At 40.4% G+C, this 15,777-nt stretch overlaps 1 protein-coding gene across 4 annotated transcripts; it reads right to left on the reverse strand.

Annotated features, from left to right (window-relative positions):
- Positions 1–138: 138 nt before the first annotated feature.
- plekha4 (pleckstrin homology domain containing A4) lies at positions 139–14,183 on the reverse strand. 4 transcript variants are annotated; one of them, XM_082545048.1, is made up of 24 exons: positions 13,880–14,183; positions 11,852–11,915; positions 11,630–11,728; positions 11,434–11,506; positions 11,240–11,340; positions 10,971–11,089; positions 10,670–10,882; positions 10,263–10,557; positions 9,935–9,991; positions 9,617–9,763; positions 8,785–8,844; positions 8,594–8,674; positions 6,699–6,851; positions 6,479–6,577; positions 6,167–6,275; positions 5,660–5,721; positions 5,246–5,347; positions 5,064–5,154; positions 4,805–4,860; positions 4,198–4,338; positions 3,708–4,115; positions 2,980–3,101; positions 2,776–2,885; positions 139–1,845 (listed from the first exon to the last, which is right to left on the reverse strand). In XM_082545048.1, exons 1-24 carry the CDS (start codon positions 13,918–13,920, stop codon positions 665–667), a joined length of 3,984 nt encoding a protein of 1,327 aa, XP_082401174.1. In that variant the 5' UTR covers positions 13,921–14,183; the 3' UTR covers positions 139–664. The 4 variants fall into 4 exon arrangements, with proteins under 4 accessions (XP_082401174.1, XP_082401175.1, XP_082401176.1 ...); XM_082545049.1 differs by lacking the exon at positions 13,880–14,183 and adding an exon at positions 12,118–12,331; XM_082545051.1 differs by having other exon boundaries at positions 1,733–1,845; positions 2,776–2,880.
- Between the last annotated feature and the right edge of the window lie 1,594 nt (positions 14,184–15,777).

Below are 15,777 nucleotides of genomic sequence, written 5' to 3' on the forward strand. Positions count from 1 at the left end.
CGTGTAATTCTGCATCAGGTCTCCTCAGAGAAAAGCACCTAAACACCACGGGGACCTTCAGTGGGTGGGAAAAAAAGGGCTGAAATGAGAGCAAAACATAAATGTGATTCTGGCACATACAAAGCTCGAGTCTGGGTCTCGACGTGGCACACAGCATTTTTATTAATCAGGATATCTGAGATACAAAAAACAACAACACATTTTGCAGCAGGAACAATAAAAGGGTTACCAATCACGAGCAGCCATTAGCTATGACTCCTGCGCTATGTTGAATGCATATTTTGAGAGGAATGATCATGTTAGCCTCAAACACAGAGCGTGTATAGACAGCGGCTATAGAGAAGGTATTTGGTTTTTTCCACTGCATGAACAATACAATTTCCATACAGTACATAGTTTTTGTTATGATGAAATATTAAGACTTTCCATTGCATTTGCATAAATGTTCAACAGTAGATAGTGGAAATGTTTAAACTTACCAAATATTAAAGGTGTTTCTGATACTATATGTTCCCATTATACAATTTGTAATTTAAAATTAGGTCCAGACTCCTTCAGTCAGTTGAATTCTTCTAACATTTTTCACTGCAGTCACTCTAAACTGTGTTCTTGTCCTTCTTGAGTTTGTTCACTTAAGCTCCTTAAGCCGTCTCTGTGCTTTCTTTTATAAACTTGTCCTTAATACTGTTACTCTCGCCTTTCCGAAAGAAGCACTCCGAATCACACGTCCGGCTTCACGCACAGAGCTGGATAGAGCAGCAGAGCTTTTGTTGCCTTGTTCTGGGACATTCTCATTTTTCTCATCGCATAAACTAGCAGACTTTTTCAGTTCTTCCGATCTCACTCGCCCAAACTTCCTGTCCCCTGACTCTTTCGCTCTACTACGTTCCTCTCTTGTCTGACTTGCACTTCCATCCAGTGTCTGTTTGGGATCAGTGTCCCCAATGCAAACTCTGCCAGTAGTTTCTTTAACTTTCAGCTGGCTTTCTGACCTTGAGTTGTGCTCACATTCATCTGCAGCGCTCTTTTCAAAAACAGAAGCATCTTTTGTTGCTTTTTCCTGAAGGTCCACTGTTGAATCTCGAGGTTTGGAAGCAGCTGTCCCACTACTTTCATTACCATTTAATGACACAGGCTGAGTGACATCCTTATTCTCTTGGTCAGATGAAGGGCCAACATTACTGGCAGCATCGGCTGGCACAGACTCAGTGATCAACAGTGGGTCTTTATCTTCTGGCCCAGATGATGTTTGAGCACATGAATTCCCATCGTTCTTTGTTATGTCTGAATCTGAAATACTGATGTCACATGCAATCTTATAGAAGAGTGAATGGTTCTCTTTCATCTTCTCTAAGCTCTCGCTCACTGCTGATAACATTTCATTTGAATCAGTAATGCCATCAGATGAAGCTGCCTGGTTGTCTGCTGCCTCCTCATTACACAGTGTTTCTGTGGCAGGGATCTGTAGAGGTATGAATCCTTTCCACTGGTTTGTGGAAAGGAACCATTTGGCTCTCAGATCAGAGGCCTTAGAATCACTTTCATTATCATCACCATCAGGATTGTCTTCAACCTTTTTCTGTTCATCATCTTTGAGACCTATGAATCTCTTCCCTCCATCTTTCGGATAAACAGTCATGGATGAGATATGATAGGGTGAAGCTGGACGTTTGATCTTACTTTTGGCAACCCCCGGTCTCCCGCTGTGCTGTGTTCTGTTCTCTAACTTGGCCTGATTATTAAGTTGCTGGTGTTCTTCCTCTTTATCCTCAGATATTGCACTTGAAAGCTGAAGCTCTCCAGAACTTCTTAAGTTATCCCCACAGCTTCCATGGCCATCATGGCCTGAAAACACAGATGATTTAATCTGTCAGGTGCAATAGTTAGCAGTTAGCACTTCTACTAATATAGAAACCATCATAGAAGTTTGACGTAGCCACCATGGTGCCACCCACTGGCTAGTGGACTACTGTTAAAAGCTGTAAGTTCAGCTGCTGTATCATCATTATAATGTTGGCCCAGGACTAACATTGCAACTAACCAATCACATTGTTGTAATATCACAGTTTTGGAATAAGAAAAAAATGTTTATGTAAAACAAATAGTAGACATTACAAGTGTTTCCTTAATTAATTTGTGCAATATAACAGACATAGAATCAAGTTACGCTTGCTGTTAAGCAACTTTAGCTTACTTGTGTTGGTTTGCTAGTGATAGTTTTTAATAGCATTAGCTAACTTCTTAGCTAATGTGAACAGACTGCTTAGATAATGAGATTGTTCAGCTGCAATGTTCATCCTGGACCGACATTGTTATGATGTAGGAACAAGACCAACATGGGGATATCAGATTGTCCACGGTCTTATACAATAGCAACAAGGTAGCCAAGGGCCTTACTACTGTTTTTCTTCTTTCCTCTGAATGTCACAACAATTTACAAAATTAACATCTTTTTGTTTAAAACTGCCATAAAGCTGGCAATCAAAAACATAAACTTATTAGGAAAATGCTGATTGAAGTCATAAATTGAGTGAAATTGAGTTCAATAGAATCTATTTTTGAATCCATAAGTGTTGCCCCCTGCTGGCTATAAAAAATAATGCTTCCAGTCAATTTCAGACTCCTAGTCCATGTCTGTCTTTTATATACATTCAGTGATCTTTAATTGTTAATAATGCCAAGTGTCCTAAGTGACAAGTTAATTATTAACTCAACTACTATATAATGTTAGTAAATCTATATAAATCAATACTGTATTGCTAAATTAGTAAGTACCTGCTTTCAATCTTTGTTTTCTCGCTGCATCAGAGGGAACATGGTGAACTTCCTTCTCCTTTCCCATAACCGAGAGCTGACTGTGTGTAGTGGCACTCTCTCTGACTGCGCTGATAGACAGACAACAGCCAATTTGCTGAGACTTTCATCAATATAAAGAACATTTACACTGTGTAAAAAAGAAAACAGCCCCCCCCCCCACACCTTCTTATGACTCTCTCTCGTATTCGTTCCACTCGCCGGAGCTTGGCCTCTCGCTGTTCATGGGTCAGACAGAGGTCATAGTCCATGTTTGAGGTCAGAAGGGCAGTAGACTGCTCCACTTTCTGTTGAGATGGATTTATATTAAAATGCACATATAACAATAACTTTAACTAAAAGAATAATTGTAAGAGCGCCATTTATAATTTTCTATGCAGTATTGATAAATACTGCTGAATGACACAACTGATGCAATGATATTAACATATCTGTCACATCAGGCCTTCTATAACAGCTCAAATATAGCTTTAACATTTTATTAGGCTTTGAGTCACTTATAAAAGTGATACTGAATTAACTGTAGTTCAGAATTACTGTACAGACACTGATACAAGGCCTCTTGCTTCATCTAGAATCTCCAGCTGTTTGTTTAAACAAGCTTTATATCCGCATTAAACTTTAATGCAATGTTCACATATTAAGTTCAAGAAAGTAAAATAAAAAGTAAAAAATAAAGCATATTTACAAAAAACAAAAGGAAAAATGGTTTATGTGCAATTGTCATACATCCCGACAGAGGAGATAAATCTACTGTCAACAGCACATTAGAGCTCATTCAGACTGAGTCAAATTAATCTGCAATCTGATATGAAATTAAATGTGATGGATTTATCGTATTGTATCCTTTTAGTTTATTAATCATATGAATCTTAATGTTGTCTTCTTCTTACCCTTATATTTGAGCTTGCGCTTCCATTTTCTAAACCGGCGTCATCTCGAATTTGATTGCTTGACGTCTCTAAACTCTCAGTTCTGCTCACTTCTGAAAGTAACTCTTTCGTGGAGGTCCTGGATGCTCCTTGATGCTGATCTTTGTATGTCTTCTTAATGGGCTGATCCTGGTCCATCTCTGCTGAGGACCAGTTTTGATCAGGATTCTCCAACAAGGGCCTCCTGGGTGGTTTGCTTAACAGTTTTTTACCCTGTTCAGCCAGATTTAGCTGTTTCTCAGATGGGATCTGCTCAGCCAGTGGAGCATCAAGCTCAGCAGGAGGATCCTCGACAGAAACTCGTCTGGCCACAAGCGAAGACGGTAGTACAGCTGTAACCACTCGCGTCACCCTTAAGGGAAAAGGGGCCTGAGAGAATACCAAGTAAGAAAAGTAAATATATATACAACACAATATAGTCATTCATTCATTCATTCATTACTTGGCAAACCTCTGCTTTTGGCTCTGAACTTTGACCCTGAGTCTGGGCACCTGGAGCAGGAACAGGAGGTTTTTTCCTATTAGTCACCCTCTCCTGATTTCTCTTCATTCTCTCAATCTGCTCTTCTTCACTCATCTTCATCTTCAGCTTCTAGAAAAAAACATGGGCTGTTTAGAATATGAGTCATTTATGATGACTGCAGCTCAAAGATTCATAAAGCGAGAAACCCTGTCAGCCATTATAAAGATGATTAAAATAGCTTTATGTTTGAATCTGTTTGTGCAGAAGAATCTGTGTGTGTGAAATTATGATGGATATTTGCTCGCTATGCCTGTCTATATATACTGTTATATATATGCATTTGTGCAGGTGAGAAAGAGGGGGTTGGTGGCTACAGTTGAGCTGAGCTACTGCATTGAGACGTGAGCTTCTACCTCCCCCTCTCGTCTAGAACAGGTACTGCAACATGCCCTAATTGCAAGGAGGATGAGAGAATCAAAGAATTAGAATTTGGCTGTGATTTCAATGAGGAAATATCAGCTTTGACTGCTTCTATATTTGGAGCATTTTGGATCACACCGCATGCCAACACACAGGAAATTATGAAGAATCAAACCTTGGTCGATTGGTTGGTTGTGTCTGGTGGGATCCACTTTGAACCAGACTGAGAGTCTAAAAATGAGATGAAAATAGAGGAAAGTGGAAAAAGAATGGGTATAAAGAAATGTAAGGGTAGAAAGCCACTGTGGGATAATTTAGCATTATGCATAGAACACCTACTAAAGCTATTAATAATAGATATGACAGAAAAAATTCATATACAGCACAGTGTATTAATATCAGCCTATTTCTGTAGTGAGCATATTTGTGCCAACCGGAGGGATCTCTATGTGCTTTCACATTAAGGAGGGCAGGCTGGCTGTTTCCTCTTCTGTGTACAGGATCAACAGTGTGGCTGTAGATTGCCTGAAACATAAGCATAGAAATATCAGAAACATCCATGAAAATATTACCAAACTTGAATGTCTTTTCTGGCGGATTTTAAAAAATTGCCCACCTCATATGGGGACTCTGCCCATCCATGGCTCATGTTCCTGCTCTGGCTTTCTTGTAGCTCCTGGGGTAACGGTGGGCGGACTGGCGGCTCCTCTTCCACGTCCTGCAGGGATCATAGGAATGTGATGAACACTGTGGAACTATTATGGAAAAGCCAATTTATCTGTGCCAGACATAGTCATATAAATGAATGCTGCTCTGTGCAAATCTTGCTGTTCTGTTTTTACTCTCTAACAACTAGCCTCACACGATGAATATTATCAATAACTAAAATCAAATGCTGTAAAGCCAAAAAACATCATGTAGCCAGCAAGCCAGCAAAATGACTTGAATGGACAACAATTCCCTGCTTGTTCATAAGCAGAGCGCAAATGTCAGGGGCCACTGACAAATGAACAATGGACAAGTGTCATACCACTGGAAGACACTCTGTGGGAGAGCCAGGGGATCCAGGATGCGGAGCTGTGGACTGAAACACTGAGGGAGAGACAGAAAAGGTCACAGTGTTGACTCTGGTCATTGTCAGGTTATTGTCAGGTTCCATGTGCAGTATCAAGGTTACACCAGGAAACTGCTGTATACACTGGTGGCCCCAAGTGGCAGCCAGGAGCAATTATTATTATAATTAGCTATGTGGCACTGATCTGCACTGAATAACAACATCACGTGTCTTGCTTTAAAACATGGTATTTCAATCATTTGTATTATTGAGTACATGAGTTTAAGGGTTGTCAGTAGCTCAGACAGTGTAATGAGCTGGTGTTGTTGATAACCTTTTTTTCATTTAAATGTCACATTTAATGTGCTGTTATTGTTCAGAAATGCAAAGATTCAGGCAAAGATCGACTGTTATAAATGGATGAAAGCAAAGTTGTGCAGTAAGAGTCTGAATATTACAGTAGGATGTCTAGCTGATGCTCACAGTGATGTCTCTGTATCCCCAGCAGGTAGCGGAAGTGACTCCGATTGGATTTTAGTCCATCGAGTATGTCCTCCATCATCCACAGCTCTCTCTGAGCCTGAGATTGCTCCTGATTGGATAGAACATGGACATGATCCACATAGAACATCAAAATATAAGAGAGTTTCACATTTTGAGCCCCACTCCCCACATGAGGATCATCAAATTTGAGGCAAACTTTTCAATAGATGTTGTGCACACTTTAACAAAGTTTCTTTGGGAGGCCATGGGTCTTATCAGGCAAAAACTATTTGGTTTGTAGTGTAAAATTACTTGTGGCATTCCAAAGTTACAGATGTGCTGAAGTTGTGAACGGACAACAGACAGTTCACTCTCCATCCTCTCATACTGGCACCAAACCCGCTCTATTTCCTGAATATAAAGAAAATATCAGAGGATTAGTTCAATAACCCATAGTTGATGATTCAGCATCAGTGAAGAAATATTATTGTAATCTAATATGAGGGTTTTTGTTTTTTGTTTTTTAACACACCAGTGATACGTCACACATTCTGGCCCGGACTGTCACCAGCTCCTCTTGTAACAAAGCCTTCTCGGTCAGCGCTTCCTCGTGGGCCTGGGGTCCATGGCTCTTCCACTCTTCTAGCTGCAGTCTGGAAACTTCCAAAGCACACTGGACATTGTCCTGAAACACGCGCAGATGTGAGGAAAAGACCTTTATATGTGTGTAAAGTTCTAAATAAACATAAACAAAATCTGGCTGTACTTCTCGTAGCTTAATTGCACAAATGTTTTAATTACTCAATAAGTTCAGTAACTTTTCTTACGACTGTCCTATTTTTTCTGTAATAATTGTTCTTAAAAAGTCACAGTGTCCTAATAAATAAATGTACTGGGAGTGAACCTATATGTTTTTTTTTTTTAAATTCTATTAGTTGAGTGGAACCAAAAGTAAAGAAATTGGTGTTTGGTTGATTATTAGTTGGTTGTAATAGTGCTTCTTGCCAATAAATCTTATTCCTTTGTAGAGCGTGTTTATTTCCCTTTAAATGGTGCCATATTTACAAGGAAAATCCATTTGTAGGTAGAGTAGGTGGGTTGCACCTGTGAGCAGGGACCCTGCTACAGCAGTCAGTTAGTGTCTGCTCTAAGCTAGATAGAGCCTGTGCCATAGGGCAATTTCAAGCTAGTGTTCTGCAAAACCCAGCTGCAGCATTATTTGGAGTGAATCCCAGTATCGTCTCCAAATTGAAGGCCAAGTTCCATATAACAGTGGATGCTAGAGACAGGACCAAGAAGTTAACCACAAGAAGACCATTTCCTCATGTTGTCAGCACCATAGATAGTCTTCTACAAATTTATAGTCAAGGTTTGCAGGACAATATGCCTGACTACTCTCTACCCAGACAATGCAGAACAGCCTATATACAACCAATCCCTGGTCTCATAGGGCTGCCAGGAGGCTTGCCAGGACTGCACTTCACTGCCAGGCCTGTTTACGCTAAGCAATGAGCCAAGATTTTGCCTACAGCAGGTGGATTGTAGGACCAAAGTGTGGAGAAGATGTGGACAACGCTATGCTGATTGCTGCACTGATAGGGTAATGGCTTTTGGTGGAGGCAACTGAAAAAACAAGGCATGTCATCATTGGAGGCAAACTAAAGTCAGAGAAATATCAAGATGAGATTCTGCAACCACTGGCAGTCACACATCTCCACAGTCCTGGACCGAACTCTATCCTCCAAGAAGACAACGCTTCCCCCCACAGAGTGGGGCTTATCAGAAACAACCTTCAGAATTTGGGAGTGGGTAGGATGGAATGGCCTGCTTGCAGTCCTGACCTCAACCCCACTGAACACTTGTGGTATCAGCTTGAGCGTGCTATTCGTGCCAGAGTGATCAGCACAATCACGCCACACCACTGACTTGCAACAAATGCTGTTGAAGAATGGGATGCCATCCCACAGCAGTGTGTGACAAAGCTGATGAGCAGCACGAGAAGGACGCACCAGGCTGTTGTTGCTGTGTATGGTTCTTCCACATGCTACTGAGGCCCAGTATGTCTTCTGTTTTAAGGCTTCAATCATCTAATCCAATAAATGACACCAATAAAGAGTCAAAAGCAGAAACAGCTGTTTGGGATTGGCAGAGAAGATTTGGTAAGTTAATTATGGGTGCGATCCACATACTCAACTCTGCTGCTCAACCCACGAATACGTTTTCCTTCCAAATCTTACACCATTTAAAGGGAATTAAATGGTGTAAGATTTGTTTCCAAGAAGCATTTTTACAGCAAACAAATACTCGACCACACAAAAGTTTCCTTGCTGTTTGTGCTAAGTTTATATGTGTGTGTGTGTGTGTCTTTAGATTAAATGCTTGGGTCATGTATTGTCTATATAGAATTAAATCTTTTGAATTTCCGACCTTATCCATTTGTAGCTGGGCCAATTCTACAGACAGAGACTGCAGCAGTTTGTCACACCCACACAACCTTGTTAACACAGCCTGAGGAGACAAAATCAAACTCATGACTACAAAAAAACCTAACAAATGATTTCAGTTTGCGCTGGTCTGGTGACTGTTAAGACCCAAATGCTGAAATTATGAACACTCACGTCTGCATCACTTTCAAGAGGCCGGAGTGGTGGCATTTCCCTCGGGTCAGGTTTTGGGGCCTGAAAATCATCATAGTCACCCTTTTGTTTCACAGTACTTTTTTTTTTTTTTTTAACAATGATTTTAAAATATTTCTCCTTCCTCTTCACAAACCTTCAATGTATCATTAGATACCTATATATATATATATATATATATATATATATATATATATATATATATATATATATATATATATATATATATATTAACATTTTCTTTAAATTAAAAAAAAAAAATCTTGCTAATGTTAAATCATATTAAGGGAAACATGTAGATTAATGCTTAAATGTTACTGCCTGAATGTTAAAACTCAGCTGTTTTAACACTGCAGAACACTGCACAAGCTTTAGCACACTGCAACCATCTGCTTATAGCATGAATTGCCATGAATCAGAGACATAAATGTTGAAAATGCTTAAAACACATGTATTTTTAGATTACTGATCAAACACCAACTTCATGTAATAGTCATTATAGTACATGTAGCATAATCTTGGCAGACAAAACAGTATAAATACATAATAAAACAGAAAAACACAATTATAATAACAAACACACAGTTTGTTAGTAACAAAAAAAACAGACTTAGTGACAATAAAAGACAGTGACAGACATATAACAAGTCAATGACATACACAGGACAACTGTATTAATACATTTAGAAAAAGTCTACAGTGTTTTCTTTTTTAAATAAAGGGGTAGGACACGTGACACCACAGCACCACTGAGCATGTTGTACCACACAAAATGCTGTAAGAATACAGCACAGTTCAGCAGGCTGGGCTGTACCATAGCTGGCGGTAGCACACAAACAGATAAATGGCTGCGGTGATGGTGATGATGGTGGTGGTGTTGTGGGGGGTGTGGAGAATGTGAGGCTCTCGATGAGGGGGGTAAAGGGGGCAGTAAGTCTGCATGTGCCCCTGTGGAGTAACTCTGAGGAAGGAGACCGCATGTATGTGAAAAGAGAACACAATATCAAACACTGTGCTACTGTGCAGAGAGAGTAAAAACTGTTATTGGTGACTTTAATGATCTGTTTCAGAAGATTTTACTCAATTAAATTTAACATTACTAATAACAACAAAGATTTTTTTAATTGCTTACCTTCCCTAAAGGTCTTCGCCCACTGCTATGATGAACAGAACCATATACAGGGGCAGGCTAAAGACAGGGAAAGAGAAAGGGTTGACAAACATGAGCTGTTAACACAAAACTGTGCTTTAAAAGGGCCATTCCACTCAAGCTGATGCTTTTTAATACACTGTATTAGTCAAGTTAGATAAAATGCGTGATACAACTTGGATACTTTCTTTCCAATCCCCCTGTTTGGAGGCCATTTCTCTGAGATAAGATGAGTTTTGGCATTAGGTTTTATACAGATTGACTCTCATGAAACAATTAAATATCAAGATCTTTTTTTGAAAGTTCCAACCTTGCTTAGACTTTGCCACCTTTCTGAGCCTGGAGTGCTGGGATTGGATTTGAACTCCAGATTCGGTGAGGCAGGTGCATAGTAAAGAGTATGTGGCAGCATGATCGGGTCATCATGGGGTCGTATGTCAACCCTTCCCATCGGTGTGTGTGGTCTTGATCCCAGCTGACCTCTGGAGGTCAAAGAACCTGTTGCCATAACATCTGTTTGTGACGGTGCGATTTGACCCAGGAGAAAATCCTCCTCCTTGTTTGGACCACAAGCTCTTCTTCTGCTTAAATCTGGGCTCGGTGTTCTGTTTGTGAATATAGCAGAAACAGCACAAAGCAGCCTTTGCAGTTATTGTTTCAGCTTTTAAGAAAACCACTTGGATATGCCATTCACACACACACAGACGACTTGACAACCTGCTGTTTCTTTGATGAATGCTCCGCCTCTCCCTCTGCTCTGAGTGCGATCTCCCCATCCTTCCACCACTGAGCTTACTCGGTTCACTCAGAGTCCTGCTGACGTGCCTGTGTTTCTGGGATAGACCCTCATCATCAGAGGGAGATTTAGGGAGGTCCACTGATTCACTGCTGCCACCTATCTGCGTAAAGTCGTGATAACTTGAGCAGCGCCTGAAAGCATCAGAAAAATGCTTATGAGTCAAAATAGTGTAAAACGACCGAATGTAAAACCTCATGACTATTTTGAATAGAACTGAACCTGTTCATGGAGCTGTCTGGCTCCATTGCAGCAGACTGACTGAGGGCTCGAACCCAACCCAACATGTCCTCCTGAGTGTCTGCACTGAAGAAATAAGAGCGCATCCCCTGATGCACTACCTAGTTTGACACATATTATTCACAAATTGTTTTTTTCATTATTAAAAATTCACATTTCCTAATCTACATATACACTTAAATATTGCATGCACATACGCATGATTGGAGAATGCCTTATATCCTCGCAATGACTTGGTTTAATAATAATACCTTAAAGGTGAACTTTCTGTTCTTGCATTCCCTCGGCGTGCAGAACAGGATTTTGTAGCTTGGCAGTGGGATGCTCCCCAGAACAGATTCTTCTCTGCTGTCTGAGAAGAGGATGGATGAGACATTAACAAAAGAAGGGATGCATCACCACACATGATATAATTTCTCCTCCAGACAAAGTGCCGATCTCTTACCTTTATAGTAAAACAGACAGTAGTTAGAGAGGACGAACCATCGTCTTTTCCAAAGCTTCAAACCAGAGCTATCCTGCGGGAGGAAGATCAATTAGGCTCTGCTCTTCAGTAAACTCAGTCACACACTCTTCCGCATGCAACAGTGAAGTTGTTGATCTTTTTAAGTAGATCATGAAAGCAAATGATGCAAAAGTACTTTTTTGTTGAGCCATCCTCTGATAACCACAGAGCAGTTGGGATCTCTCTTGGCAGACTGACACCTCTTCCCGAATGTCTGCACCTTCCCATCACTTTCCTGTTACCAAAACAGGGAAAAATACATTTGTGTGCACACATGTGCTTATGCATTAACAGCATCACACTAGGTCACCCATGCGTACAAAGACGGGAGCCTTGTAATTTGAAAACAAAACTTTACCACGGGAAAATAAGATATTGTGGCCACGCTGGACGCTTGGCTTACTCTGTCGTGGTCATCCATTCTGTAGGGTGACAAATAAATGTGTTCAGACCACAGGAAAAAGATGGAAACAACAGTTAAAAGGAAATAGTCACACAGTAATAAAACCCCATAAAGTTCCACATAGACCCCCTGAATACCAAGATACATGGCTGTAAGATGACTCTGCCCTCATATTCAAATGAGCTACTTGAAGCTGGTATGGCTAAGATGTAACCGCTTACCAGTACAATCTGAATCAGTGTCCCCCTCTGTAGAAGCAGTCAGTCACTCCACTGACCAGCAGCCCTGTAAGCTCCGACGTAACAAATGCCACATTCCTATATAGTTGAGATTTTTCCCTGCTCAACTGTTCATTCTCTCAAGGACTTGGTGTGGTTGCCCCATACTTCCAGAAAAACTCTCCCACAATTCTATTCTGAGCCATAACAGGCCGATGCGCATCCCCACCATGCAAACTGACAGGTGACAGCTGCGTCGCTGTGGTGGTAGGGAGGGGCTGGGACTGTGTGAAAACCAATCTGGCAGCAGGGACGGGGCTGGTATGAGACACTATCTGGTCCAAACTGCATAACTGCAGTGTGGATCGCTGAGAATAGAAAACCCAAATAAAGGAGCATGGTGGTGGGAAAGTAAAAGTTGTTTACTTTGTATAATAATAATAATAATAATAATAATAATAATAATGCTATAGTAGTATAAAAAATTAAATATAAAAGGGAAAATAAAATTTTTGCATGTTTATATGTGACAATATACAACAATCAGTGGATTTGGTATTTTATGTTAAACTACTTTCTTATTACTGTTTCTTTTACTATTAGTGTGCAGTATATATTTATATATTTCTTCATGTACTACAACAAAAATATTCCTTACATTTCTTTTGTGTGTGCATATTATGTAAGGCATTTGCATTCGTCCATAAATATTTGACAGCAAAATAACTCCAATGGAGAAACTGAAATTTCGAGTTACACCTGCTTAAGCTTCCTTATCAAAGATGTATTTTTACGGCCTTCTTGGCTCATTTGTGACCTTTGTGAAACACTAATACAGATGAACTTGAAGATGAAAAAATAAATCACGAGGAGCATCTCACGTTGAGCCACCACAAACACTTGCATGGATGAACCAGATGTTTGATATGATTTGGTATCCACAAGCTCTGCCGGTATCAACCACATTTCCCTACAAGCGCGGCATGGAGTAAATGAGAGAACTCAGTCACGTCTTTGTTAGAGACCAACAACCTCATAGCCACTGGGGGTTCTGTGGGTGTTGTGAAATATTTGGAAAATCTCCTTTTTAATCAGTGAGGGTCGCCACCTCAGAGAGGAGAAGACTTAAAATGCTAAAGAGGGATGGTGGGGAGGACAAACGGTGGGTCTGTGCACGACACAGAGTGCGCTTTGTGATGCCCGAGGACTCTGAAGCATCATGTGAAGTTGGACACAGACCATGTTGAATACATTGCCCCAGAAAATAATCCTCTCCCTCTCTCTATCAACAAAAACATTTGCATGTCTCCCACATTCTCATACTTTTAAAAGCCAACGAAAGCTATCAAAATACGTTTGACCTTGATAAGCAAAGCAGTGACGTAGGACACTCTCTCGACTCTTAACTGGGCTGTCATTTCTGAGGACACGAGATTGCTGGTTGCTGCACATTTTAAGGTGTTGAAGCCATAAAGTTGATGCTTATAAGAGTAAAACTTGCTGAGTTACTACAGAAAAGTTTAGCACAGGTTCAAAGAGGTCCCTCAGGGGGCCACTGAGTGTTTCAGCCACAGATAATAAATATCAGCCACAAAGCTGCTTCACAGTATTGTTAACCTTTAGCAACTTTGCTCACAATTTGTCACATTATTGACCAAAGATTAAATAAAGATAAATGATTAAGAAGTGTGATGTTTAACTGTGCAACCATCTAGAACTACATGAGACATAAATGTTAATAAAGATGCCATATTGCTGTATATACCTGACTAATCGCGCCTGCCTGCTGGCTGCTTCAAGCTCCATCACTTGGCACTGTTCCTCACAGCATCTCTTCAGGCTTGGCAGCCTTCTTCTTGGCTACCACGAGCTCCTGTTGCCCAAACAGTCACAACGCTCTTCTGCTACACTCCGCTGCTCTCCGTGGACGTGTGAATCTCCCTCTCTGTTGTCGACTGTTTCACTCTGGTCTGACTTGTAGCAGCAGTCCTCGCTTGGTGCTCTACCTACGCTGGCGGTTAGCACTCAGTCTGTTTTTCTGTCCACTAACAGTGCACTCTCTGTGAGCCCCTTCTTTCTTCCTCCCCCTCTTCTTCTTCACTGTCCCTCCCTCTTGCCCTGCCCTTAACAGCCTCTCTGTCTTTTGCTGAGTGTGGGTTTGTGACTCAAGAATTCCCACACACACATTAAAAAAAACAAAAAACAGCTGTTTTCTCGTGCTTCTGTTTTGCCCCTTGCATTATTTAAATTCTCAGTGTAGCTTTACTACAATCAGAGATTTGGATGCCAGTCTTGAGTCAGCACCCCCAATAAAAGCCAAAATATTCAGAGAATGAGGGGCACAATGAGACAAAGGCTTTAAGGCTCTGGCTTACTTCCAAAACCATGCCATGTGCAAGACAAAGTAAAGTTTTGAGTTAGGAAAGCAATTTGACATTTGGTTGATGGATTGTTTAGGCACTTTAAATCTATTAAAGTTTAAATTATTAAAAGAAAAAGAAGCCTTAAGAACAGATGTAAAACCTTCAGAAGCTGCATTAAAATATAAGATAACCAATTATTTTATAATTAGCCTGTCTAGACTTGAAAGGCTCCCACAATTAGGCAAAAATAATTTTCCGAGATGGTCCCTTCTTATATATTTTTTCTGCTATGCCAAGTCAGCGTCTTGTATAGCTGATTGTAGAGAGTACAGAAGAAAACTAATGATGCTCCGTTAATACAGCTATAAAAAAAGAAGAAGAAGAAAGAAAGTACAGCGCTTTAAGGTTGACGGATTGAGAGTAATTAAAACTATGCCTGTTATATACTTATATGTACAAAAGCTTAACGGGAAGAAAGGCACTCAAAGAGAAGCTGAATGCTGATAATCAGCAGTGTACACATGCCTCAGGAGAGCTGGTGTTATTGTAGCACAGGAGTAAGATATCAAAAGCATTTTAAGTGGTATGATAAGAACACGGGAGACAAGAGAAAAGTCAAGTGTAAGCAGGAGCGTCCTGAAGCCTGGTTGGCAGTATCTTTAATCTAAGAGTATCTCCTGTGAAATGAGCTTTTCAGAATCCTGCGACCTAGACGCAAACACTCAAGCTATTTCTCAACACTCAATAATAATCGTGCTGTCTTATAATTAGCTCACGTGTCCAGGCCATTTGCTTTTATCCAGGAAGGTCTTTATCCAGGATGCTCAGGATGTCCCGTTCTCACGTGGGACAAATCAGCTAGCCTACAGTAATTATTGACCACTCCCTTTTAACATAGTGAGCAGTCGCCCGCATGCAGTGACAGACAGCTGCATGACTACTAATAGTCTCCTGTTACACGCTTAACAACCTGTGGGGCCCTCTCATAGGATTATGGGAAATGCAGTTTATTTTAGTGAGGAAAAAATGGCAACATTAGCTTGAAAGGCCAAAGGTCAAGCATAAATCACACCAACAACATTTTATTCAGCTGCATCCATCAGATGATTAAATCACAGGAAGATTTCTCTGGTCAAAGGTTTGTTATTGGTATTGTCATTTGAAAGCGACCTTGTTTGATGCCCGTTCACTGATTGAGCTTATACCGTGTTAATTATTTATTTAATTTGTTGTTAATTAATTATTTATTTAATTTTCAATTGATTAGACTTTTCCTAATAATGTAGATCTCGCATAATAC

Source organism: Aulonocara stuartgranti, assembly GCF_965226115.1.
Source record: "Aulonocara stuartgranti genome assembly, chromosome: 8".
Classification (NCBI taxonomy): Eukaryota; Metazoa; Chordata; class Actinopteri; order Cichliformes; family Cichlidae; genus Aulonocara; species Aulonocara stuartgranti.